The sequence below is a fragment of the Bombus huntii genome, chromosome 2 (genome assembly GCF_024542735.1).
Source record: "Bombus huntii isolate Logan2020A chromosome 2, iyBomHunt1.1, whole genome shotgun sequence".
Lineage (NCBI taxonomy): Eukaryota > Metazoa > Arthropoda > Insecta > Hymenoptera > Apidae > Bombus > Bombus huntii.
In genome coordinates, this window is record NC_066239.1 from 8,979,125 (window position 1) to 9,005,706 (window position 26,582).

Here is a 26,582-nt window from a genome sequence, read left to right on the forward strand (position 1 = left end):
GTCTATTGTTTCTGAATATTGTAATAATATTTGCTATAATGTGAATGACAAAGTACACAAATTTCAAAGTAACCAATACAACGTTTATTTCTATTTCATTCTGCAAAAGTACGCGAACGAGAGAAAGTGTCATTAACACGTGTCATTTTAATTAATATAATTTGTACTTTTGTTGTACGACATGAAACGATACCGGTTCACCACCGATTTCGATTTCGTTCGTCCGATTAATTAAAAAAAAAAAAAGGAAAAATGTAGAATTCGAATAAAATTGCGCACGCTGCATAAATAAAGTAACTTGTAAATGACTAGTACAGATCATTTTGATGCCGCAAATACAGGATCATCATCATGTAGAGTTGTTCCAAATGTTCATTGTCGCTCATTCTATTGCGAACGGAGGTACGTCGTTCGTTGTTAAGTAAAATTTTCCCCGCAACCTGAAACGATTAAAACGAAATTAAGTTTGATAATCGAATGCATAATAATGGAGGAGCTTATAACAAAAACGAATTATGATATATAATAAGAACCTTATCGAATTTTTTAACTTTTCATATATGGTAAAATCAGTGAAAATAATCTATTCCCTGACTTGTCATTAAATGAAAATCAAACATTTCAATTCAATTTTATCAAAGTAATCTTTATCGACATTCCACAACTTTATGATTTACTTAAATATAGTTTCTTTGTAATATAATTACAGACACATTTATAACGATTGTGTAATACGATAAATATTTCGTTTAAAAGAATAGAAATGAAACAAATAATATTGAACAGAAATTAAAGATGTTAGAATTTTTCCATTTTTTCGAAAAAGACAAGCATAAACGAGGACCGTTTTTATTATGAGCTCTTCAATTTTTATATGACACAAAATCAAAAAAATTAAATATCTTACGACGTGGACGCGTATTCTCCCATCAGAACAATCGGATTATAATCGCAACGTCCTTCTATGTATTTCTCCCAATTTTCACAGGTTCTTGCTTTAAAACCAGCCGTACTGCCTATACTCTCTGTCATGTACTGATGAGCTCGCGAATGGCTGCAGTAAGCTGACAAACATTCGACGATTGTTAAATTCTAATTAAAGTTTGTCAGATACACTGTTTCATAAATAATTTTGTTGGAAGCTTAATGAAACAAAAAAGATGTTTACTTGTAGTTGGTAGAAACGAGCAACCAGGTTGTGGAAACTTCCCATTGTTAGGATAAAAATCAGCGTGGCCAAGTGGAGCCAAAAATCCAAAGGCAGGTCCGCTCGTATGAATTACGTCCACGAATTGGGCATCGGTTGGATCTAATCTGTATTCTGGATCGACAATTCCGAAGACTGTTTCAAACAACGGACTAGCTGGATCTAGGCCTTCGAATCATACCACATCATATTAAAAATAAAAAGAGATAACATAAATGTGTGATAAATTTAACCCTTTACAACTGTGAAATTTTGTTTGTTTGCAAAAGAAGAAAAATTATGATTGATTACACTTTCTTGTTTCGATTTCAAAGATATAAAATAATAACTATCGTAAATAAATTATTTAATATAAACATAATGATATAGTAATAAAATACAATAGTACAATAATAATGAAGCAAAATTTAATTTAAAAGATATAGATTCGTGGATATGTAACTTTTAAATTGAACGACGCTATAGAGCAGTGTTGTCCAATCTTTTTAAGTCATCAGCAACACTTCGCTATACAAAAAATATTTTCAATAAAATATGGCAATTTATTTTTATTGTATATGACGATGCAGTTATATTAAAATAAATATACATGTTAAAAATATGTATATTAAAAAGGAAACATGTATGTTAAAAATCTTCAACTATTAAATACCTTCAACTATATTTCAACTACAAAAAAACCATGGCGATTCCTTAGAAAATATTTGATGGCTTTCTTAAACTTAATTTGGAAGTTATAGAGGGTTAACAAACTCTAGATTGACAATGAATACATCCTAATGAAATATACCTGTTATTCTGCCAATACGTCCATCCAAGTAAGCTCCAGCGTATCCTGCCACGTGTGAACCCAAGCTATGACCACTGATGTGAACATCCTTGTACTCAAGATTCGACTCGCGATTCAAAAATTCTAAAAAATCTCCGAGGAACTCGCCCACTTTCCGTGTGTTGTTTGCCGCTACTGGATAAACGTCGGCCGCCAAAACTCCCCATCCGACTACTATCACATTTACATCTTCATGAAGTAGATACGCTGTAATCATTCACGCATAATCGTATATAACTTTGTTCGACTAGAGTCAATGATATTAGAGATGATATATTAAAAATCGTCAAAACGTTGAAATCATGACATTGGATCAAGTCTGACGCAAGTTCAATGTCAAGAAGCGTGCAACTACATATAGGGTGTTGCAAAAAAAGAGTCTAAGACTCTGTGAATTGATAGCATTTACTTAAAGGAGTAAAAAATATTTCACAAGGTTTTAAAGCCTTTTAAAACCTTAATAAAATATATTTTCAATAAATAAATAATTCATATATATAGAATTTAATCCAAATTAAAATATGTTATCTAGGATTACTATAACAAATGTTTTAAATAAAACAAATATTAGCAATCATTACAGAATTGCAAGTGTTATTGCAAATATAATTCACGTGAAAGTCAAAGTACCTATTAAGCAGTTAATTGTTGACGTGCTTGTGATACTTTCAGGAGTATGATTTCTTTTGTTTCAATGGTTGGGATAATGATGGACTAATATGATTGAATAAAATTATTTTGTGTAGTAACGCAGAAGAAATTTAAGCGTATCTGGAATAATTGAAGGATACAAAATTGTTTTGCGACAATTTTTGACTACAAAATATACCGTGCAAGGACAATGAAGGCAAAAAGGTAATACACATTTGTTAAGGAGGTTTTGAAAAAGTTCTAAATCGAAATTTCTCACAGTTACGTCAGGAACTTAACGCGAGAAAGCAAAAACTTGTTAAGTGATCAATTAACTTGTTATCGTGCTGACCCTTGAACCTGACGACGTCGATTCCGTGTTTACCGAAACGGATTGACCCTGATTGTAATTAAATTTCACTGGCTCGGCACCATCGACATTTCTAGAAATTCCTTAGAATTCGCTTTTCCTTCTTCTTCGTCTTTCATTCTCGTTTTCTCGGCCTCTAGTTCGCTTCGTTTTAAAGCGACGCTAACTTTATTACGAATACAAAGTTTCATTAAATCGAAATTATAATTCATAACACGAGTAGCTATGATTCGATATTATGAGACAAAAACTTGTCTGTCTGCTAATTATCGAGAAAGGCTCGTGTTTACGTACCATCTATCAAACCTCGTACCCAGGCTTCGTTTCCGGTGTCACTAAATCCGTGAATAATGAATTTCGTTGGTCGACTTTCATTGAAGTGAGATGCGTAAAGAACCTCGGTGTTGTTTAGAAACAGCTGCTCCTCGCCAAACGGATTTTCTCTTTGCAAAAGGAAAGCTCTTTTATTATTTTAGCATTAAATTATTTTAAAATTACATTCTACAAATTATTATTCTATTTATTATTATTATTCTACAAATTATCCTACAAAAATTGAAACCGCTAATAATACCAAATATTTCTGACTTAATGTTCTTTTATTAATAATTTCTCCTAACCTTTTAATATTACATAAATCCACTGATGTTATACGTTTTTCGAAATTCTTTTACATCTTTTTCCGATATTCTTCCCCGCCTGTAACGAAATGTTTGTGATTCTTGTCGTACCATAGCATACATAAAATGATTTATTCTATTAATAAGCAAAAAAGCATCTGTGTTTCCTAAAAAAGTTATTATAATTTCGCACGAAATTTAATCATAGTCTATCTCAGATTCGTAGTGACAAAATACCTTTTTTACGTTGATTTACGATTTTTGTTTCAGTAAAACACTTTGTTTGCCATGGAGTTAATGATTCGAGTGGTCTTTATGAAACCATCTCTGACAATCGGAACGAGGAATTCTCGAGGCGCCGCCATCGCGAGTGGCGCCTCAATTTTCCTTCCCGGTTTTAGATCGAGTCGATCAACAAGAAAAGGCAAAGCAGTGCAAAAAGAATAAGAAAAGGAGGCGCGTCCACGATATTCACGCATCGATGATAGTCAGTGGAGCGTCAGCGCTGAGAATAGAATTTGCCGGCTTGCTGATTGCATGTATCGTTAAAAAATTGATGCATCGTTTACGAACGACGAACGATAAAGCTCGCCTCTGCACGGACGAAAAATTCGCAGCACGAACCGAGCGTTGCCAAGGAGAAGCGCGGATTTTCTTTAACGTATCACGTTCGCCCTTGCTTCGTCTCTTCTCTTTCCCAAAATATCTTAAAATTAAATCTTGAACTATGGGGAGCGTATACGTCCTTAAATATCGAACAATCATATATTAAAAACGTACAAATATTTATAATGTACAATCATTTTTATTTCCACTTATATGTGTTAAACCACAATTAATTATTTTAAGTACCTGCAAAAGCTGTCTTCATACTGTATGTCAAAAAACTTTCAATTCTGAGGAAACTATAGTGAAAAAGTTAATATGTATTATGTTTAACGAAAGAATGAAAAAATATCAAAAAAGAAAAAATCGCTGTAATAGGTTTGTTCGAAACAGTGGAGAGATATTATATAAGAACTAACAAAATAAATAAAATAGGAGAAATAAAGCATATTGACATTGTATATGACATAACAAGCATTAAAGAATATTAACACTGAACAAACTTCTTTCCTTTCGACGGCTAGGAGTTATACCCTCGTGGATAACTATGTCCGCTGAGCTAACTTCAGTCATAACATTTGAACTTCCTTTAAATCGTCAAACAAAAACACTATATGTTCTATATACCTGGTGTACAGATTGAACATAGCGGGATCACGGGTGGTCTTGAACATGGACTTGATGACCGATTGCACATCGTTGAACAGTGTGTTTTGTGAATGCGCGAACGCTAGAACCACGAGGAAACAAAATTTGTTGAAAACGAAATATAAAAGTACATTATCCAAAGAGTCGCAGACTCATCTTAACCTTAAAAAAGACTATAAACTAAAGTCGATTATCATAAAGTTTGAATAAAATTCGGTAAGGTCACAATGAAGATAAATTCCAAATAGATTGAAATGTAGATACAATGAGAAGAACATTCGGTTCACTTTAGTAGACGTTAACGAAAAGATCCACGTGACTTCGTTTACCTGACAGAACGACCACTAAAAGGACAAGAATTTTGACGGATGACATGTCTCTCCGCGCGATACCGCTCGCCGTTGCACTGGATTACTACTGTAGCCGGCTTAGCAGTGGGCTACCATTCATCCTACTCCCGATTTCTCGTCTTTGATGTTCGATAAGCCCGGCAGCTATATTCATTTGTTTAATTAATACGACAGTTGCTCGAACGTGGATAGTTTCGAAAGTTGCTCACCCCTACCTCTTATAAGTAGCCTTCCAAACTCTTCTCAATTTCGTAATTCCTACTACGACTTCGTTATTCGAGAAACGCTTTTTGCACTCTTTCGTGGGGAAAACGTGCCGATTATCGCTTAGATACATGTGTGTGTATTTGATTATACGTGAAATATTGGTTAGACTGTATATGTCGTGTTTCATCGTTTGAAACTGATATGAAAGTAGAAGACTACAAGGAAAAGTGTTTACTTTTTTGCTCTATGCAGAAACTTGACATGATTAAGTTCCATAATTATAATGTCTTGAAATTTTTGAAATGTCTTCACTTCTGAAACATATATACCACATACACGTACATTATGTGATAAATCATTACAAATTATTTAGTTTTAATGAAATCTTTGTTAGCTGTAAACCGGCTTGACCCAATTACAAGAAAGATTCCTATATTATTATTGTATCAGTATGATTGTCATTTGCACGAGTAACTAATGGAATTAAATTGAAGATATATCACTTATTGTAATTATTTATTATACTTGTTCATAGTATAATAAATAAAAAATGTATACAAAGTAACTAATGGAATTAAATTGAGGATATATTAATTATTGTAATTATTTATTATACTTGTTCATAGTATAATAAATGATAAATAAAAAATAAAAAATTTGCCAATAAAAAGTAAACATCTTCCATTTTTTCACTTGTACAATTTTATATTTAATATAGATCACAAATCACGATTACATACTTTTTCTGAATAAAATATACATAAAAAACTAATTATGTATATTAGTAATGAATATTGAATTATATCATTTCATTGCAATAATCGAATAACATAATTCTATTTGTTAATTGGCAAGTAGCTATGTTAATGACGTCAAGCATAAAGATCAATACAGGTTACACGTATATTGTAATTAAACTACGGATGTTTACGCATATTTACGTATATTTTTATGAATACAGTTAAATATATGTAACCTAAATATCCTAATAAATAAATAAATAAATATATATATATATTTAATATTTTGCTGTACATTTATGCATATTTCAGTTTCTCACAAATGCATGAACGTCAGCAGTCTGATTATGAATACATTCATTAATGAATGAACAAATGTTTTGGTTTATTTTCATGATGATTTCAACGCAGTTTCTATACTGTTATGTTTACTTTGTTTATTTCCTTCAAACTATTCATTTCGTAATTTGAATGTCTGTCTCCACTAAAAAGTGTGATAATATTTTCGCAATAACATCTCTTATGTCTTAATGTTTGGCAACGTGATATAGAAAGAACACATTCATTAAATGTGTAAACTTAAAGGAAGATGTCCCACGAACGTCGTTAAATTTAGAAAGTTTAATTATGATAGCGCGACTATCCCTGCTTTACTATCGTAAATGGTTATATCGTTCCTTTCCTCTATGTAACAGTCGAACGATCTTGCATGACAATTATTACATTTCTCCTTTATCAGTGCTTTTTTTTATCTCTATTATACCGACTATTGAAAAGTTTGATTACAATGCAGCGCCGATGATAATACTAGTTTCTTAACAATAAGAATATTTACTACATATAAAATTTTAATATTTAACATTTCTAAATTTATCCTATACGGTTTTTTAATAATGATGTATCCTTGAAGAGTATCAAGGATAAAATTTTACTCCATAAGAATTTTGTTGTAATAGTAGCGTATTAATATCATTGCAATGTTATCTATAATTGCGAACAATATCTAATATTGGATAATAATAAGAAATTGAGTTGCATTTGTGTGATTTTATTGAGTACTAAAGTAAAAGGTTATATTGGGGTGAAATTTCGTTTATCATGGCATTGGCGTTATTTGATGATAACTTTTAAGTGTTAAATATATGTTAATGTCTCATCATATACAATTATTTGAATACACGGGAGGACAAAAAATGTAAAAACACATATAAACGATATATAAACGATAGTCACTAATAATAGATTATCTATTTCTTTTGGCATAAAACAAAAAGAAATATTTTAAATTTTTCATACCCTGTTTCAAAATAATTCGTTAGAAAAAGAAAGATCTTTTAAAGTGTTAGTAAAGATTAAATATTATTAATTTCTATATAGAATTATTATTTCTATATCAATTAAAATATCCCAAAATTATATTACATATTTCAATTAAATGCCAGGACATGTTCAAGCACGTGCAAATTGACGAATACAGCGACACGATGATACGAGGACACGACACAAGGTTTTCATTTACGTTTCATTTTGAAGCACATTAAACGAAGTATACTCATGAATGATACAAGATAGTATTATGTAAATTATTATGTAAAATATTTTTAAATAAGTAATTTATTTTTGAAAAAAATAAAAGTATTATTATATTTAGTAAATATGACAGAAAAATTGCGAAGATATGAGAAAATTGATTTCTTAGGAGAAGGACAGGTTAGTTGAAGATTATAAACTTCGTTATTAATGTTGTAAATATATTTATGAATTTTATTTCAGTTCGCTACTGTCTATAAAGCCAAAGATATCGAAACGTCAAAAATTGTTGCTGTGAAAAAGGTTTGTTATTTCACAATGATTTTATACACTGATCAAGTGTTAGTTCTTGAAGTGTCAATAATGTCATTTATGACAATTTCAGATTAAAGTTGGAAGTCGCGCAGAGGCTAGGGATGGTATAAATAGAACTGCATTACGAGAAATTAAATTATTGCAAGAATTAAAACACGATAATGTGATAGGTTTATTAGGTATATAAACGTATACATACGTTACAAGAATTTATATTGTAGTCAACATTCATATCATGTTATTGATATTTTAGATGTTTTTGGTCACAAGTCAAATGTCTCCTTAGTATTTGACTTTATGGATACAGATTTAGAGATAATAATAAAGGATAGTAATATAGTATTAACAGCTGCTAACATTAAAGCATATATGATCCAAACTTTACAAGGATTAGATTATTTACATTATAATTGGATACTGCACAGAGATTTGAAACCAAATAATTTACTGGTTAACTCTGAAGGTGTTTTGAAAATTGGTGATTTTGGTTTGGCCAAATTTTTTGGTTCACCTAACCGAATAAATACCCATCAGGTAGTAACAAGGTGGTATAGGTCACCTGAATTGTTGTATGGTGCAAGATTATATGGTACTGGAATTGATATGTGGGCAGTTGGTTGTATATTAGCAGAATTGTTATTACGTGTACCATTTTTACCTGGCGAATCTGACCTGGATCAACTTACTAGAATATTTCAGGTATATCCTTTTTATTGTAACCTGAAAAAGTTCTTAATTGCAATTATTTTCATATATTTACATACATAATTTTCAGACATTAGGCACACCCACTGAAGAAACGTGGCCAGGAATGACAGAATTACCAGATTTTATCCAATTCAAACCTTTTCCTGGTACACCACTAAAACATATATTTACTGCTGCTGGTGATGATCTCCTAGATTTAATTGCTAGTCTATTAAATGTAAATCCCTTGGAGAGATGTACATGTGATCAAGCTCTTCAAATGCCATACTTCAGCAACAAGCCTGCACCAACTCCTGGACCTAGATTACCGCTTCCTACATCTGTAAAACGTCAGCCAGAGGAAAAGCCTAGTTTAAAGAGAAAACTACTGGAATCGATGGATGGTGCTTCCCTTGCAAAAAGATTACAGTTTTAACCATAAATTCGGTTAGACTTAATTGTAAATTGTTACGAGAACAAATTCATTGTTACTGTTTCCTTACTAATTTTACAATGAATAATCAATATAATATGCAATAAAATGAAGCAAGGAGATATAGACTGATTTGTATAAATGCATAATATACAAGTAAATTTAAAACATGAGATATAATATTAAACATCTACAATGAATTACTGCAGTAATATATGATATGCAATTTAGTAATATATTTTTACAAAATTATTATGTAAATAACTAAAATCAAATAAACATCCATTTTATACGTTATTAACATTATATATCCTCGAAATAGATATGGCCTATATGTATACAAAATTAAAACAGGATGGGAATGTTATAGGCTGAAATAATAATACATATTTGAAAAATACAACATTATGCTGCATTACTTTTTATTAACTTAAAAACTAGTAAGAAATGTTTGATACGTGAACAATTTTGTAACTTGTGAAATATTAAATTTCGATAGCATAAAGAGGTGAATCGTTGATAACAAATTATTAAAACTGTAATCGCATTTCGCAGCTTTCCCTGTAGCGAGATTAATTATTCATCTTTCGCAATAAGTACAAACATTACCAGATTCTCATTTACTCGCTCTTGTCTCTATTTGACGATGTTCCACTATTTCCTTTCTCAAGAAAAGTATAAAGTATAAATAATGTTCCTTTAATATATCCGCTTTGTGGACAAAAAGGACACATTTATCATTTTTGCTAAATCTGATGATTTTGCATTGTCCATCTGTGATGAGCATGCAAGTAGTTTTTTACGAGTACCGCTCACGACTGATTGCATCTTCTCAATCAGCTTCTAATATCCGTGCATGATTTCAATATACATGTATCTATTACACACATACATAAATCTATTCAATACTGATGGGTAACAAAAAACGTAATATTTTGTAATGATACAAATTGTACATATCTTATATTAATGCACATATTAACATGAGTTGGCTACCTCTGAAATTGATGAAAAAGTGTTTCACATTAAAATCATGTTACAAGAATAAAATAAATTTCATATTTTAATATATTACATAAAGCTATAACAAAATTTCTTGTATTGTACACATAATTACATTAAAAGCATAAATTAAGACGACGTGTGCATTTAAATACTGAAGCAACATTTAATATTTGTTTTACATATTTTGTTAGATTCTGATATAGAGGTGAAAAGCTGGGAATTCTATATAAATAAAACGTGATTATTTTAAGATGTGTTAGAGGATTACCACCTGTTAGCATACATCTGCGATATATTATACATAAATGATAAAATTAAACCCGGATTTTACAATTAAGTTTAAACGTATTCGATTTTCTCGGAAACATCAAGAAGATTTACAAGTGCTTCAAATTAAATATTGATGTCTTCAAAGGTAAGTAATCTTTTAAAACATCTTAGAATATGCAAATAATAAATTCATTCTAACATATGGTACTGTGGTCCCTCTTATTCAGACTGAACTATAAGTAATAACTATGTAACACCTTCTGTAATGCATAATAAGCATAATTTTTTTTTTAGGAGTATATACCATTATTTGCCAAACTCCAGGTAGTGAAAAAGCATGGAAATTGTTATCATTGTCATTTTCAATTTAGATCATAACATAAAAACGCAAGGATATTTTTGAAAGTAAATAAAAGAAGAAATAGTATTAATACAATTTCATGGAAAAGAAACAAAACTTCTACAGAGATAGTTTTTAGATCTTAGATATTACTCATTTTTTACAACACAAATTTCTCCTCTTATGCGAGTTATTTACACATAAAAAATAATACACTTAACAATGAGATTTTGCTGTACATGATGTATATACTTAAAGCAATGTTTAAATTTACAAAATTGATATTATACAGAGTATAGTATAAAAACAGAAAACACTGTTTAACACGATTTACAAAAAGTAAATCGTCCTTGTATTAATACATTTGTCGAAAATACAAAATTAAAACTATCCCTTATTATTTGTGACGAACCATTAACATGTAACTGAATATATGTTTGAGCGCAACAACTCTAGAGATTGCAGAAAAATTAATTTCAATTGATTGATCAATATTTTGTTCGATAAGTTAATTCATTTAAAGTCACCACCGCTTTCAATGTCGTATAATAATGTGATAGACACATACATACTAATTTTCTATCCTGCGTGCATTTTGTAAGGAACATTGTATTCGATATCATTAGTTTTTTTTCATATGCCCTCCTGCATGGCCCTACATATGTAACGTGCGTGTATAACTTTCTTCATTTCAGTAGGGCTTAAATTTTATATAGGATGCATTGTTTCATACATAAAAGTAGAATATATTAGAAATAGTACATAGGACATAGTATCAAAACATCAAATGAAATAATAAAATTCCTTCGACTATTAAACAAATAGAAATAATATATGTATATAATTAATTTAAACTAATAAACATCCAAAGGGAATAAAGATATTATTGATTATATGTAATATTTTCATATCTCTTTAATTACTGTTGTTAAATATATTATTGTCTTGTGTTAGCATCCCACGAACACGTACTTGAAAAACTGTAGTAAAAGATTATTTATCGGACATGAAATGTAATGAAGATTAAACAATTGTACATGATATAAGTACAATTGCTTTCTTCTTTAAATTATACTATGTCCTAAGCAAATAGTTTTAAGCAGTAATCGATGCGCAGTCTATAGAGCACATGCAGCAGACAATTTGCTCTTGCACTTTGTTTCTAGACATTTGATTCAGTATTTAAAGTAACATATATAACAACTTATGCAACCAACAACATGTTATGACTACTTTATAATGCTTATTTTTCTTAATTTCTTACTTTTATACATTAAGTCAATGTATACCAAGATTTTTAAATAATATTAAAATATATATATATATAAGTTTAATAAATTTTCCAATACGTTAAATTAAAAGTAGACGAAAGTAATGTATACATTTTATAGCAGCAGCATTTAAACGTATGTAGAACATAGCATATAAAATTTTCTTAATATAAAAATAATATATTTTTTTAAATCACAATGTAATTTCATATTATTTAAAAATCGCAGTATTCACAGATTTTAGGACAAGGATGTTCTTTGCAAATGAAAATGAAATTATACCCTTTTAGGGATTTTAAAATAAGTAATACATACATTACAATATAACTGTCCGTAATAATAATATCACATCTCCAAATACTACTTAGCACAAAGTATTACAAAATAAATGTACATACATATAAATGAGTTTAGACAAGAAATATAGGCGGTGCATTTTCTAGGTAACTATGATCTTTCCTTGGGTATAAAGAAGAACATGTTTATAATTTCCCTAACACAAACAGTTTACTGCGTTATTCAATAAGGTCATTTTGTTTTCAATATTGAAGATAATTTCACAATTTTGCTTTATAAATATTTGTAAAATTATTTTTCAGTCCATTCGTATTATTGAAAGTCTGACATTAATTATAAAAAAACGTAATCAATACCTCACATCATGATTGATACTTGTCGCTTTAAAAACACATAACTTTCAATTTCAAAGTAAACGGAAATATCGTTATAGTGAAGAATACTTGATACATTTAAAGTTACGTATTGAGTTCTTGACATTAAGATATATCAATTCATTGAAACTTTTTACTTTCCCGTTTTATGACATTCCTGCGTTACATATATATGTTATGTTTACTTCTAAAAGCAGAAGATAGAAACGCAACAGTCTCTTGAATTAAACGTTTTCTTTCCCTCAATTAATAACTTTGGATCGGTACGTAATACAATACAAGTGGAATTTATACAAAGACAGTAATTAAATAATTTGGTACTATTAACATATAATTCATAAAGAGAAGAATCTAGTTACACATATAACATACGCCGTCTTACATAAACGTAAATGAACAAAATACCATTGCAATGTGAAACACTCTGTGTAGCTTCTTGATTAGGCACAATGTTTGAAAGCAATAAATTCCTATTTATCTGTTTAAATAAAAAAATTCTTTGTGGAACACACTTTCCCAATACAGACTATATCTCCCTAGAATTCATATTAATATTAAAAGTAGAAATACATATTTCATTGCTACTACTGTTTTTTACTTTATTATATCATATATATATATTCAGTAGTCAGTCCAAGGCAAACATTATCCGCGATAGTATAATATAATATAGCTACTATTTTCATATTTTTTTTAAATTGATCTACCTATATATTACTTTCTTTTAAAAAATGTATACTTAACATTTAATATAATATATATATATATATATAATATATATAATATATATCTATAATATATATATAAATAATATATATACTATATATATATAAATATATATATCTCTTTTTAAAATATTTACAGTCACTGTTATGATATAGTAATTTTAATTGTTTCTTGTGTATTCATATTTTATAAAGGCAATTATTATCATAACTATAATCCTTAACATATTACATGTATTGTGTAAACATGTTTTATGTTCATACTAGGACAGTATATAATACAAGTAGGGATATTACATGACTTTGACACCTTTACACGTATGTACACAGGGAGTGTCATGATCATACAAATCATAATTTATCTTATTATTGCGTTGTATTTTGATGTTAATTTTTAAATAAAAAATATTTTGTTTATGTTTAGAAGAACATCTCCATTTTTACAAGAATTCTATATTCTTGTGATTACGTTAGATTTTGAAGTATATCTTTAAAAATATTTCAAATATAAACGTGCTGGATGATGTTGATTTGTCATTATCATGACTTTGTTAAATCAACATTTCTATTCACAGTAACAAATTAGCAAATAATAGTAAATTGATTAATTTCAATGAATGGCTAAACAATTAATATAGACAGCAAGTAGATAATAGCAGTTCCTATCATACAATGGCTTTCAAGAAATTTGACTCCTTTTTCTTTTTTCACATAATAAGCAAAAAATGTATAATCATAAATCAGCCTGTGCATTTCTCTTTATGTGTACTATTTGAGAATTTTTCAGAAGTCATTGTCAATGGCTCGAAGAATTCTTTGAATTTGAGATCCTTTTTATTCTAGACTCTTTATAACATAAACCTCATGTATCAGATTGAAGTAACTTATTTAAAATATAATTTTTACACGTACAAAAATGATCAGATTTATAAACTACTTAATTTCATTTTGATTTGAGAAAAATCATTCTAAAGTTTTGCTGTGAGGAACTATATACATATATAAAAAAATATATAAGTAGTAAAATTAACAAATATATATTTAAAAATATAATTAATCTATCTGCAGTATAAAATTTTTCTTAAGAGTCTAGAATAATTATTGATCATATAAAAAATGCATTATATTAAAATAATCTTTAACTAACAATAGTTTCTGGTGAAAAAAGAAATAGTATTTTTTAGTAGATACTAGTATGTAAACTTTCTTATGCAAACAATTAATGCTTTATTGTCATATGAAATTCGATTACTTAAATTTTTGAAGCATTGATACAGAAAGGTTGAATCTAATAAGTTAGCAGATATTTTTTAGTTATTGCAATCCATACAAGTACATATAATTTTTGTGTCTTACATGTAACAAAAACATAATGCAAATATAATGAAACATCATGATGTAATATAGTATTTAAAAAATTCGATTGGTGTTGAAATAAAAAATTAATTTGCAAAAGAATGTTAATTTTTGTGTATATTAATGTTGCTACGGCTTCACAAATCATTCATCCGAAATTTAATAGATGGTAAAAAGACTTACAATATAATGTCCAAATTATAGATTAATGGTATCCAATGTGTGCGAATTTTTGGATGCATTGTCCTTTGGTGACGTAGTGGCAACACTGACTTGTTTGTTGGTATTGTTCGTAAACGGCATGGCGAACTTAAAATCTGCACCATTCGGTAATTTTCGCATAATTTTGCCAGATGTAATGAGTTTGCCGAAACCTTCTTGATGCGCGAAAGCGTATCCTGAACGAAGAGATCGTCGTGTTCGTCTTGTAGATGGTGTACGAAGTATATCTTGACTTTGACGAGAGCGAAGTTGTGCCAATCTCTGCTTAAGTCTAACTCTGTCAGACAATGTTGGTCTTACATCTATGAAGAAGAATCTCCATGACAGTACAGGTATTACTAATATGATACACGAAATGACTGCCGTGAACCAAAATGTCGCTTCCGACATTGCCTAAAATCATGTACCCAAGTATTAATATATCATTATTATTAAAATATTTAATACAACAAATATTTAATACAAATAACATACCATTGTAAGACTGCCAACATAACTACCACCTATGACAAAGTTATAGAAATAATCTAAAATAAAATACCAAATGAGCGAGCCCCAAACCATAATATGATTAACAATTGTCCAATATGATGTATCAAGGGCTATTTGGACAGTCACGACTATGACTAATATAGTAGCTACAACACTTCCTAGTAACATATGATCAGAAAGTACATAGCCCTTTGGTGATACTCCATCCTTATACGTTCCTAAAGATACATTCAATCATAATCTTAATTGAAATGTTTTAATTTCAAAACATAGCAAAAGGGTGCATACATTATTTATACTTACCATATGGAACTAAAAATAATACACAGCTAGCAAAAAATCCATGTATAGCACTCCAGCAAAATTCCTTTTTATTAAAAAGTAAATTTTGTAATCCGGGTGCATAAAGTTTTGGGTACATTAAACTATTTTTATCATTAACATCTTGATCAAATATACCGACTGCCATTACAGGTAATGACGTATAAAAGAGGTTGTAGACAGAAATATACATAGGATCAAATACAGTCTGCAAACAAATAAATATTTGTAAGAATGTATCAAAAAGTTATCCTTCAACCAAATTTCCATTTTATAAATGTTTGAAGATCAGAATAAATTAAAAATTTGTTCAATTCCCCAATACTCGACTTTGGAACTAGTTGCTCAACAAAGGAATTTTGCGAATCACATTCGCCTTAGTCTCATCATTTTAGAACTATAAAATACATAACGGATATAGATGAGATTATGAATAAAATAAATTTATACCTGTGCACTAAATCCACAGAAAAAGGCAAACCAGATGTGACATAAAGTAAACGCAAAATTCTTATAAAAAAAATATCTAAGAAATTTGCTCATTCTATAGTATGACCATCTCCCATGAACGAGAAGTAATCTTTCCAAAAATCTAAACTGTCCTATGGAATAGTCGGATGCTAATACAGCTTGTAATCCCTCTTGCCCACTGATGCCAACACCTATATGAGCTGTTTTTATCATTGAAACATCATTTGCTCCATCACCAATTGCCAGAGTCACAGCATTTTTATTTTTCTTTATTAATTCGACTACCATTGCTTTTTGTAAAGGAGTTACGCGACAACATATCACAGCTTTACCTAAGAATTTAGAATGTACAATGTTATAATTATATATAATATAAATATAAATAATTTTTTGTAATAAATATATGAGAATTTTTCTAAATAAATATACATACATTGGCTTGATACATCGAGGAAAAGTTGCTCAAGTTGCGGATGTAATGCATGAACTAAGGAATGCCCATTAATAACCACCGCAAATCCTGTTGCTTGTTCCATCTCATGCTCATCTTGTTCATCTCTGCTAGGATTGTATTCAGTATCGCTGCTATATATAAAAAATATAAAGTTTAAATGAAACAAGATGACTTTGGAATAAAATATGATTTACATTAACAGTGCTTTCTTAGAATCAAGTTTCATTTTTTCCCGAAGTTATCAGACTTTTAAACTCAACCAATGGTAAAATATAATATACAATTACTTGCTGAGAAAAAAAAAAGAAAAAAAAAAGGAAGAAATTTAATTTGTTCCATTGAATATAAAAATGATGCGTATTAATCATAAACAATACACACAGTGCACTGTATCATGAACTACTGAAATAATAACGTGACATAAGCAACATACTTTCGGTGTTGTTGTTGTTATTATTATCATTATTACTAAGATTAATTTTAAGCATACAGAAAGAGAAGGAGTGAGTTTCAAGCACATGATAATTATCATTATTCGTTTCGACTAATTAATGTTAATACATAATTATAGGATATTGAGAAGTACAAAACAAAAATTGGAGTATTTGAGAAAAAAACTGACACCTAACTCTACTATAATCAAATGTCTACATCATAAATAGAATAATCGACAAGCACGAGATAAATAGATTCTCAATATTTTTCTATAATAAAAAGAGAGCTTGAGAAAGAAAGTAATTGATAGTATACAGAACCTTAACATCTGTATATATATGAATATCTTAAAATTTGCATGCAAATATATAATTTAACTGTATAATTGAAACTTAAATCAATTTAAATATAATAAAATTTATATTGTTGCATATATGATAAATTGAATTGACATGTATTGGTGCAGTTTAACTTATCAATACTTTTGGAATATCATATTGCATGCTAAAGAATATTTAAACTAATTGGTACTTATTAATAGTAATATTATTGAGAATGCATAATTCGTGATCAATGATTTTTTATATTGAATCTTATTATTTGAACTTAATATTGAAGACAGAAAATCTAGATCTGAAATATTTATAAATTCTTAGGCATAACCAGACGAAGAAAGCATTACACAGAACATGATGCCACATTCAATATGAAAGAGAAACTTTTAAAATAAATGCGTTAATTAGTCAGATTGAGATATGGAAAAGGTTAATGATTGGTACTCCGTCTCTTTCATGTGCCTGACCTTTCCTTGTCCCACCTGAATGTGACAACGGAGAGAGTTGGCCGATTTTGATGACCAGAAGTTGTTTTGATAGTTTCCAAGTATCGCGATAACTGATTTTCAACACCGTCATAAGTAGTGGAATCTACTATAAAAACATCTGTAAGATCATCTGTCAGCAACTGGCAGGAATAGCCAATATTGATAGCTGTTTCTGTATAAAAATATAAAACAACGTAAATATTTATTTATGGTGTGTACAGCTTTAAGATAATGATTTTAAGACAATACCTTGTTTGTCACCAGTTAATACCCAGATTTTAATACCAGCCAGAGCTAAATTAGCAATAGTTTGAGGTACACCATCTTGCAACTTATCTTCAATGGCAGTAGCGCCTAATAATGTCATATCCTTTTCTATTTCTTCATAAATCGCATCCAATTTATCATCCCTATTTTCTTGACTCATGGCAGCTTCTTGATGACGTTGCTTCCAATCATTGAAAAATTGTTCATCTAGATCTCTGACCGAAAGGCACAATGTTCTTAAGCCCTCACCCGCAAATTTATTAAGATGTTCCAATGTTTTTGACGTGATATCCTCACTGCCTTTTTTTAATCGTTCATAAATAACATTATCCGCTCCTTTGCAATATAGCCTAAGATGTCCGTCCTTCCTCAAAATTACAGACATTCTTTTCCTAACATTATTAAAGTCCAAAATGCAAAGTAGCTCGTATATTTCACGTTTTCCCATAACTTCAATTGTTATACTATTTGGAGATCTCTCTTTGAATACAAAACCAAAGTTTCTAGCGGCAGATACAAGGGCAGCCTCATCCGGTGACTGTGCTTGATATTCTAGCTTGCCGTTTTTTTCTTCCGGCATAACAGTATGACAAAGTGCCAACAATCGAAAGAAACTATGAACATCTTCGTTATTCCCTCTTACAGCATCGAGTAATGCAGAATCATAGAACTTGAATTCCGGTTCATAATCCTTGTTGAAGGAGAAATCCAATGCTGGGAATGTCTGTAAACGTACATTAAATTGCAATTAGAAACGATTTTTTGTGCGCTACAATGTGTTAGTATGACACACAAAAGATAGTAAGTATGTGGAAACGGAAATGTTAGAAATTAAAATAAATACCTTGCCTCCATATAAATAGATTCAGTCAAGTCGGCAGACACATATGAGATATTATAATTTTATAATTCCTTTAAAGCATTGTGAAAATTAGTGTCCAACATTTACACAGTTTAAGAGCAATTGAATTTACTTGTAAAGAAAAGTAGGGTACTATGCATGCATCTAATGTATTAGAAAATATAGACAACAATTGAAAAGCAACAGTTAGTAATTGCTACATACTTGCAAAGCCAAAACATTTGTTAAATTTTGTACATTTAGTAATTCTTTTACAACATATCTAGCTATCATAACATACAGATAGGATAACAACGGAAAAAAATAAGCTGAATAATGCATAAAATTTTTTCCGATTGCGAAAGAGATGTGTTAATTATTGTCATGCGTACAGAAAGTTTATGTGGAACCATCGGACTGCCAATTGGGCCTGGCTCTCCAATTATATTGGATATCCTATCCACCTGTTCCAGTAGACGTACGTTTGGACCACTTATAGGTGTATAAACTTGAACAAATTCTTGTCCATTTTTCCATCGCATCGTAGGTGTTCGGGCAGCTTTGTTCGTCTACATGCAGCACACACATGCTAAGTGATGTACATGAAAACTTATGCAAAATATGGCCAAACTGTGAAATGATTCTATTGTTTGCATTTTGTTACCAAGAAGAAATTACAGAGCTAACAACTTTTATTTGATATTTACTCACTTAACATAGTTATACCATTAAATGAAATAAATAAAAATTTTCATTTTAATGAAATCTCAGACACCATGTCAATACATTATATCTTCACCTCATAAACAATTGCATTCTTTCTTGATAACAAATATGAAATGAATGAAACCGATGTGTGGATATATCAATGCTAGATGATTAAGTTTATTAAATATAATAATTTGTGATTTGAAAATACAACAAAAAGTCTGTAATTAAGCAAGTATCTTTTTTAAGAAACAATCTTGCCATTCCAAATCAATAAATTATCTATATTTCTTGATATAAGACATGTACATAACAGAGAAACTCAAACAACACTGAAGTATTGAAAAATATAAATCACAGTGAGTCTCATTGCAACGATAACAAAAGTATTGAACTTAAAAGTAAAACGTTACATTTTTACAAAATCATTAAAGCTAGTGAAAAAGACGACCGATTTCTTTATACAACAAGCTAGTAATAACGTACCCCATCATCCGCATCGAGTCTGATTATGGATAAATAGATAAACAGACTCACCTCACTTACATCGACGACTTCCCCGGTAACATCGTCGATAATGTCCCCATAACATTTTCCTGCCACAGAACACTTGTTAAAAGTCATGATATTCTGTGTTAATGTTCCGGTTTTATCGGAAAATATATATTCTATTTGTCCCAATTCCTCGTTTAATGTAGTAGTCCTTGCTTTAGCGTGTGTATTCGTAGGTGCATAGTACATCTCTTCATCCCAGTTGATCAAAAACGATTGAACGAATCTGATAACTTCGACACTCACGTATAAACTGATTGGCACCACTGTGTTCAATACGATAGCATAAGAAAAGAACACAAGCAGAGCGATCACTGTGGCACCTGCCATAGGCTCGCTAGGCACCAACGAGTCCCAGGGTAGATACACTTGAAAATAACGGCCTACAAGACTTTCCCAAATACCACAGCCGATCATACAGAACAAACACATAGAAAGTAAAAAGAACACTATTCCGATGATGAGAAGATTCAGCAGCCTATCTATAGAAGTCCTCTTAAATTTGGTCTTCCCTGAGTTTTGCATTAATTTGGTATCCTTGCCTGCAAAGATGACCACGCCATAGCACCATTGCGTGTTTCGGAGCACGCAACCTCGTAATATAATTTTGTCGTTGTCCAATGGGTATCTGTAATGTATTACGCATAAAACAGTTTTAACATATGTGTCTTTATATCGTGTTAAATATAATAGAAATAACGGGAACGATTACTTACTTTCGTCCTTTCCACGTAAGAGTACCATCAAATTTATTCAACAAATTATTAGGAGTTTCGCAAACGATTTCTCCGTCAAATTGACCAATCAATTCATGACTATCCATCATTTCGGCAGTTTCAGGTAAACACTGCCGACACTTCAAATTCGTCTCCCTAAAATGACCAAATGTATTAGCATTTCCCCATCCTTATTCTTCCTTGTCTCTAAGCAAAAATACTGTATCACGATTTCAATAAAAAGATACTAACCCATCTAATTCTGCGGTTTCGATATAACAAAGACCATTTGGCTCACTAGTAGATAAAAGAAGCACGTCGGCTGCGACAAATTGATCGTTTTCCATTCTAATTACATCGCCTACTTGCACTTGCGACCATTTCTCTTCACGAAGACTAGTACCTCGCAACGTTTGAGATTTTCGATTGTTCACTTGCGAGTCACTGCTGTGCCGTTGCTAAAGAAACGAAATGCGTTTAATTACGTTTTCTCATTAGGTTCCATACACTTCATTTTCATAGTATCAAATTTTTGTAATCGTACGAAGATACTGCTAAATGATACAAAATTTAATATACTTAAATCTAATTAATTAATAGCTAACTGCTGCTATAGCAAATACAATAGAGTGTAAATATTTTTTCTAGCCACTGTATGATCTTAACTCTACTGTTCTTCTCGCTGTTTCTTCACGTTTGTATCTCTTGAGGTATCTTATGTAGAAAAAAAAAAAAAAAACATGGAATACACAAAGATTATCTATTAAAATATAACATCAATTTTGGATTATATAGACTCAAGGAGAGCAGCAGTATTAGAAATATACTTTCTTTATTGGTTACCTAGAAAAATAATTTCGCAGTTTTGATCGACTTACAAAATCGTCGTAGGCATCTTTGACGGCAGTGAGCATGAGCACCCCTATAAGGGGTATGGCTGTGGTGATGGGGGTCAAGGAGGAGATAGCGGGGATCATCTGAAGCACCAGCAGGCATAGGAAGTAAAAGTTAGCGAGCCGCTGAAATTGCTCGAACAAATTTAACGGTAGGAACGTCAGAACCGAATACTTGGACGTCTTGATGTAGTTGTTCTGCAAGAAAGACGAAAAAGAAAAACAAAAATGAAACGAGTCTCGTCATTATCGGTACTGTTTTCTCGAGCTTCGATTATTGCATGGAAAAAAGGAATTACGGGACCGTATTTCGATCTTACCGCATAATTAAACTGTGAGTTGAACTCGCGATTATTGGCGCGAATTCTCCTCTCCGTTTCTGAAAAAGAAAAAGAAACAGACATGATATTGGATTGCGATAATTATAAGATCATCAAATTATATGTAGTTGTTCGCACAAAGAAAATCAATGATTCTCATTTTAAACGGTATGTGAACGGTCTGTGAAGTTTCCTTTTGCATTACGATAATGATCTCAATTTTAACTATGGTGTATAGTTATTTAAAAAAAAAAAAAAAAAAAATAAGTGTTTAGCAAAATAGGAATTGGATATACACCCGAAATTAAAATTAAATATACACACCGTTGAATCGATTAAAGTGAACTCATTCGCCGCATAATACATATACGAGAGGTGGCCAAGAGCACCAGGTATTGCGGATTGCATTTTGGAAACAGAATGAATTACAAGATTACGTAGGAATCACCAAGTTGAGTAATGCGCTATAGTTTCTCCCTGACATTCGTACATTATTGTAACAGTTCTATCCAAATGTGCGCTAAAATGTATAAATGCCGTTTTTTCGTTTCGTTACCCACGCGGTCTGATTATTAATTTTACTGCAAATTCTTAGCAGGAAATATTGAACGCCAAATATCCAATATTATTTCTAATTAAACGTTAATCTTTTTTAAGTGTTATGAGATGTTTCATGTAAAATACTAATTTCTATTTCAAATTATATATAGAGAATCTTGTATATTTAAAATAAAGCTATAAAGAACTTTTGGAGGCAAATCGTATTGTGTCATTTTTAGAAAATAGTTTCGTCATCATAAACACTATATCTAAATCATTATATATATATATATATGTCCTGTTCTGTCTTTTATGGAGGTTGAAATGACCTTGTTCCAATAATAGAATAATAAATATTCGATAGTACTGTTAACATTTAAACAATTTTTATAATTCAGATTTTCTATAGTAATTTAATTATAATGTTGGCAAAAACTCAATAATATGAGTTGAGTGAAATGTAAAAAAGGAAATGTAATAATGCAGAAATTGTACGTTTGCGACTTTCTTACATTCCTCTATTAACGAATAAGATATACGCGGAATGTATTTATTATTCTACTCGACGTTTTGCTGCAGTCACAATAATAACCTCGTTCTACCAATTACGCAATACGGGCATTTGATCCACAAAAAGGTAAAGATCTTAGTCCTCCGCTACTTGTATTTTGAATATTCCTAATAAGAATAAGCTAGTATATTACAGCTAGAAAATGCTACATAAAAAGATTGCAGAGAAAGTATAGAGTGCTAATTTTTCATACGAAATTTTATTTCTCAAGAAAAAATTGCAATTCAGTATGCAAATCGCAAGTATTGCAAATTTATCGGGTATCATTATAAAAGCGTAATACATGGAACGTGATTATGTCGAGAAAAGAAAGAAGTTATTTTCGATAATTTTGATATTAATAAACAGAAGAAGAGTGTCGAAGAAGAGCAATTTTATCTTATTGTTTAATTTTATTATTGTTTAATATCGTAAACACGAACGGCGATATAAGTAGTGCAGAGCGATGTCCATTAGACCGAGGTATCGGTGAGGTCACGCTTAAGTGCACGCGTACTTGAATGAATCTTCAGCATCGATTTGCTCGAAAACAGAATTTCGTATAGCAGAAAGCCGTTCTACATTTCGCATTTATTTCTTCAATTTGCATGGTTGAGTTCCATGATATTTGGGATGAGGCAATAAATATTGTCATGTAAACCTTCAATAATAAAAATGATTTAAAAAAAAGAGAAGCACAATTTGAAAGGAGCTATTACATCATCAAGATCGTAAAGATTCCTTCATTCGAAAGCTTTTTTTTTTTTTTTTTTTCAAAATTTTCGTAATTTTGCACATACTTGAGGTAATAATTCTCATCTTTTCATCTATACATTTTCCAAACTTCTCGATAAGAAGTGTCATAAGATACTTCGAAATTATTTTCCAAAAAGACACATTGGAATGAAAGAAGCATAACACACCGATCGATAGCAAAACTATCAAAAATTCAAGTTCGAAATTGGATCGTCAAAAGAATTCAAAGACATTTCTCGGTTCTCGGGAGACCAGCTCGTATAAACAATCTTTATCGTGGAATTTAGTGGAATGCTGTTCACAGGTGGCGCCTCTTACGCAGCTCTTTCCCTTCACAAGTCGTAGCTATAAGAGAAAGGAAGCTCAGAAAGGGAACAGCGAATCTAATACCGTTTCCTTCGTTTCTCATCTCAACCTTAAAACAATCTTAATTCATAATCAAGTAACAAGGCCATTTCATTCTTGAATAAAACTTCGAAAACGCTGATTCAATCAATTATAGCCCGGACACGCTCGTATTAAGGAAAACTGTTGGCAAAGTTACATAATGAAAATTCGTGAGTAATTAACTCACCGCTGGAAAAAAAGGAAGTGCTACGTCCTATGCACTCGGTCGCGGGCGGTGAATTTGGCGGTGCGGAGGGTGAAGAAGACGCAGCGGTAGACGAACGGTACCTAGTGCCTTTCCAGATCACCAGCTTGCCTAGCACGGTGAGCAAAGATTCCCTTAGGGTGTTATGCCTGCTCGTGCCACCTAAGCTGCTGGATGAGTCTCTTTTCGAACATTCGCCAACCGCCTCGACTTCGTCGGAAGACGACGGCAGATTCACCACCGAATGCACTTGACTGTCGGTAGATTCCAGCTGCAATTGTTGCAGCTGCAGTTTTTTCCTTGTTTTTCGACGTTTCTTCTTTTTTCGTCGGGTACCAGAATTCTCGTCATCGTTGCACATTGACGCGGCAGTCGTCGATCCTTTCCGGCTATCTTCCGCGTCCGATTTTGTCGCAGTGCACGCTACCGAGACTTTGTCCGCCTCGTCGCAGTCCTTCACCTTGGTTATCACACGACAACATTGCGTTACAGGCTTCGCGATGGAAACGGGTAACGATTGGTCGAGGACACGCCGTTTAACACGACCAACGTACCTTCCTCGTGGCTCCCTGTGTGCTCATTTCAGATTTTCCCACTTCTTTCTTTATTTTCAATTTTTTTCATTTTTTTTATTAAATTTTGTTCTCCTTTTTTTTTACGGTTCTATCTAATTTAAAAATTTACATGTAAGTTTAGTGTACATTCTTTGATCATCCTTAACGGTTATATATTCAGATAACGTGCGAACATGTTTGATTCAGAAACCTAAATTTAGTAAAATCTTTCACCCTCTTAATGGTTATATATACAGGTAATGTGATCGTGTTCGAACATTTGAATGTAAGTTTGATACGAAGTAGACTAGATATGTTTGCTATGAATGGATCTGTTTAATTTATCTTATTTTAAGAAGTATATTTTATGCTCCTATTGCTACTTCAGATCGGATGTTAACAAATAAACTATTCTAAAAACGGCGAAAAGCTGGCCTTAGCTTAAGCATTTATAGTTCATAAAAAAATCCTTAGCTTTAAGGAAAGAAAAATAACTCTATTAGACTACTTGAAAGATTTAATCTCTGATCTATAATTTTTTCACCGTTGTTAAATATCTCGTTTCAACTCTACTTTTCTAGATAAGTAAGTTTTCTCTAAAAAAAAAAAATTTTCTGCTATAAAAAGAAGAAATATTATATGGAAAGAAAATACTCATTAAAATACCCGTCCATTTTAATTCATTTGGAAACTGAGTTGTCATATTCGATCAGTAAAACGGGAAAACGGTTGTGCAAGAACGCAGAAGGTATAATTATAGATCGTGAATATTCATCGTTCGGTCTTAAACCAGTTTATATCTTGGAGAGATTAGAAGAATCGCAATTCCCCACGTACCACTATAGCCTGTTCGAAAAGTTTTATTCTCCGATCCGAAAGAGTTGGGAATTGCTACGAAAGAGAATACGCACGATAGGGATTTAAATAGATTTAAACAAGAGTAATCGAACGGCATTCACGGTGAATCATTAATGGTCGTGATTTCTATTTTCCCTCGCTGTTTGCACAGCCCCAAGGAGAAAGGAAAACAAGCTAACGATGCACAGGTTACCGGGAAGATCTATTTCGTCGAAAGGAGAAAAGAGCCAGAATACTGAGTGGAAAGAGAGTTCCCTAAACGCGTCTCTTTAAATTTGTTTTTTCGGCTCGGGACAAGCTAAAAGATCGACTTACATTCGCATTGTTGCATCGCGAATACTCCAACAACAAGCGAACTAAACGCGCATTAAATTCTATAGTCATTCCTTGGGAAGATGAGATACAAA

General features: G+C 31.1%; 3 protein-coding genes across 15 annotated transcripts in view; 1 reads left to right on the plus strand and 2 right to left on the minus strand.

Moving 5' to 3' along the window:
- Positions 1-61: 61 nt before the first annotated feature.
- On the minus strand, positions 62-5,605 carry LOC126878322 (pancreatic triacylglycerol lipase-like). Its single transcript, XM_050641001.1, has 8 exons — positions 5,476-5,605; positions 5,240-5,404; positions 4,890-4,992; positions 3,331-3,479; positions 1,998-2,243; positions 1,169-1,375; positions 908-1,064; positions 62-440 (listed from the first exon to the last, which is right to left on the minus strand). Exons 2-8 carry the CDS (start codon positions 5,283-5,285, stop codon positions 383-385), a joined length of 966 nt encoding a protein of 321 aa, XP_050496958.1. The 5' UTR covers positions 5,286-5,404; positions 5,476-5,605; the 3' UTR covers positions 62-382.
- A 2,075-nt stretch (positions 5,606-7,680) lies between these two features.
- LOC126878066 (cyclin-dependent kinase 7) lies at positions 7,681-10,427 on the plus strand. The gene is made up of 5 exons (XM_050640493.1): positions 7,681-7,917; positions 7,981-8,040; positions 8,123-8,231; positions 8,306-8,751; positions 8,828-10,427. Exons 1-5 carry the CDS (start codon positions 7,864-7,866, stop codon positions 9,173-9,175), a joined length of 1,017 nt encoding a protein of 338 aa, XP_050496450.1. The 5' UTR covers positions 7,681-7,863; the 3' UTR covers positions 9,176-10,427.
- LOC126878061 (phospholipid-transporting ATPase ID) overlaps positions 10,223-26,582 on the minus strand; it is a 73,286-nt gene continuing 56,926 nt past the window's right edge. For 6 of the 13 annotated variants that reach the window (XM_050640470.1, XM_050640468.1, XM_050640471.1 and 3 more), the window contains 14 exons: positions 24,746-25,223; positions 22,326-22,384; positions 21,991-22,203; positions 21,365-21,570; positions 21,113-21,268; positions 20,382-21,024; positions 19,529-19,705; positions 18,278-19,019; positions 18,008-18,200; positions 16,750-16,901; positions 16,296-16,648; positions 15,828-16,053; positions 15,507-15,742; positions 10,223-15,425 (listed from right to left, as the gene is read on the minus strand). In XM_050640470.1, the coding sequence (XP_050496427.1) occupies positions 15,009-15,425; positions 15,507-15,742; positions 15,828-16,053; positions 16,296-16,648; positions 16,750-16,901; positions 18,008-18,200; positions 18,278-19,019; positions 19,529-19,705; positions 20,382-21,024; positions 21,113-21,268; positions 21,365-21,570; positions 21,991-22,203; positions 22,326-22,384; positions 24,746-25,223 (4,251 nt within the window). In that variant the 3' untranslated portion in view covers positions 10,223-15,008. Of the gene's footprint in view, positions 15,426-15,506; positions 15,743-15,827; positions 16,054-16,295; positions 16,649-16,749; positions 16,902-18,007; positions 18,201-18,277; positions 19,020-19,528; positions 19,706-20,381; positions 21,025-21,112; positions 21,269-21,364; positions 21,571-21,990; positions 22,204-22,325; positions 22,385-22,649; positions 24,719-24,745; positions 25,224-26,582 lie in introns of those variants that run through there. The other 7 variants (XM_050640479.1, XM_050640478.1, XM_050640475.1 and 4 more) reach the window with 6 other exon arrangements.

Excerpts from the sequence above, each read along its gene's own strand:
- LOC126878322 (XM_050641001.1), bottom strand. The coding sequence starts at position 5,285 with ATGTCATCCGTCAAAATTCTTGTCCTTTTAGTGGTCGTTCTGTCAG. Across the intron at positions 4,993-5,239 it reads TTTAGTGGTCGTTCTGTCAG|CGTTCGCGCATTCACAAAAC; the intron begins GTAAACGAAGTC and ends TCGTGGTTCTAG. Across the intron at positions 441-907 it reads GGAGAATACGCGTCCACGTC|GTTGCGGGGAAAATTTTACT; the intron begins GTAAGATATTTA and ends TAATCGTTTCAG.
- LOC126878066 (XM_050640493.1), top strand. The coding sequence starts at position 7,864 with ATGACAGAAAAATTGCGAAGATATGAGAAAATTGATTTCTTAGGAGAA. Across the intron at positions 7,918-7,980 it reads ATTTCTTAGGAGAAGGACAG|TTCGCTACTGTCTATAAAGC; the intron begins GTTAGTTGAAGA and ends ATTTTATTTCAG. Across the intron at positions 8,752-8,827 it reads AACTTACTAGAATATTTCAG|ACATTAGGCACACCCACTGA; the intron begins GTATATCCTTTT and ends CATAATTTTCAG.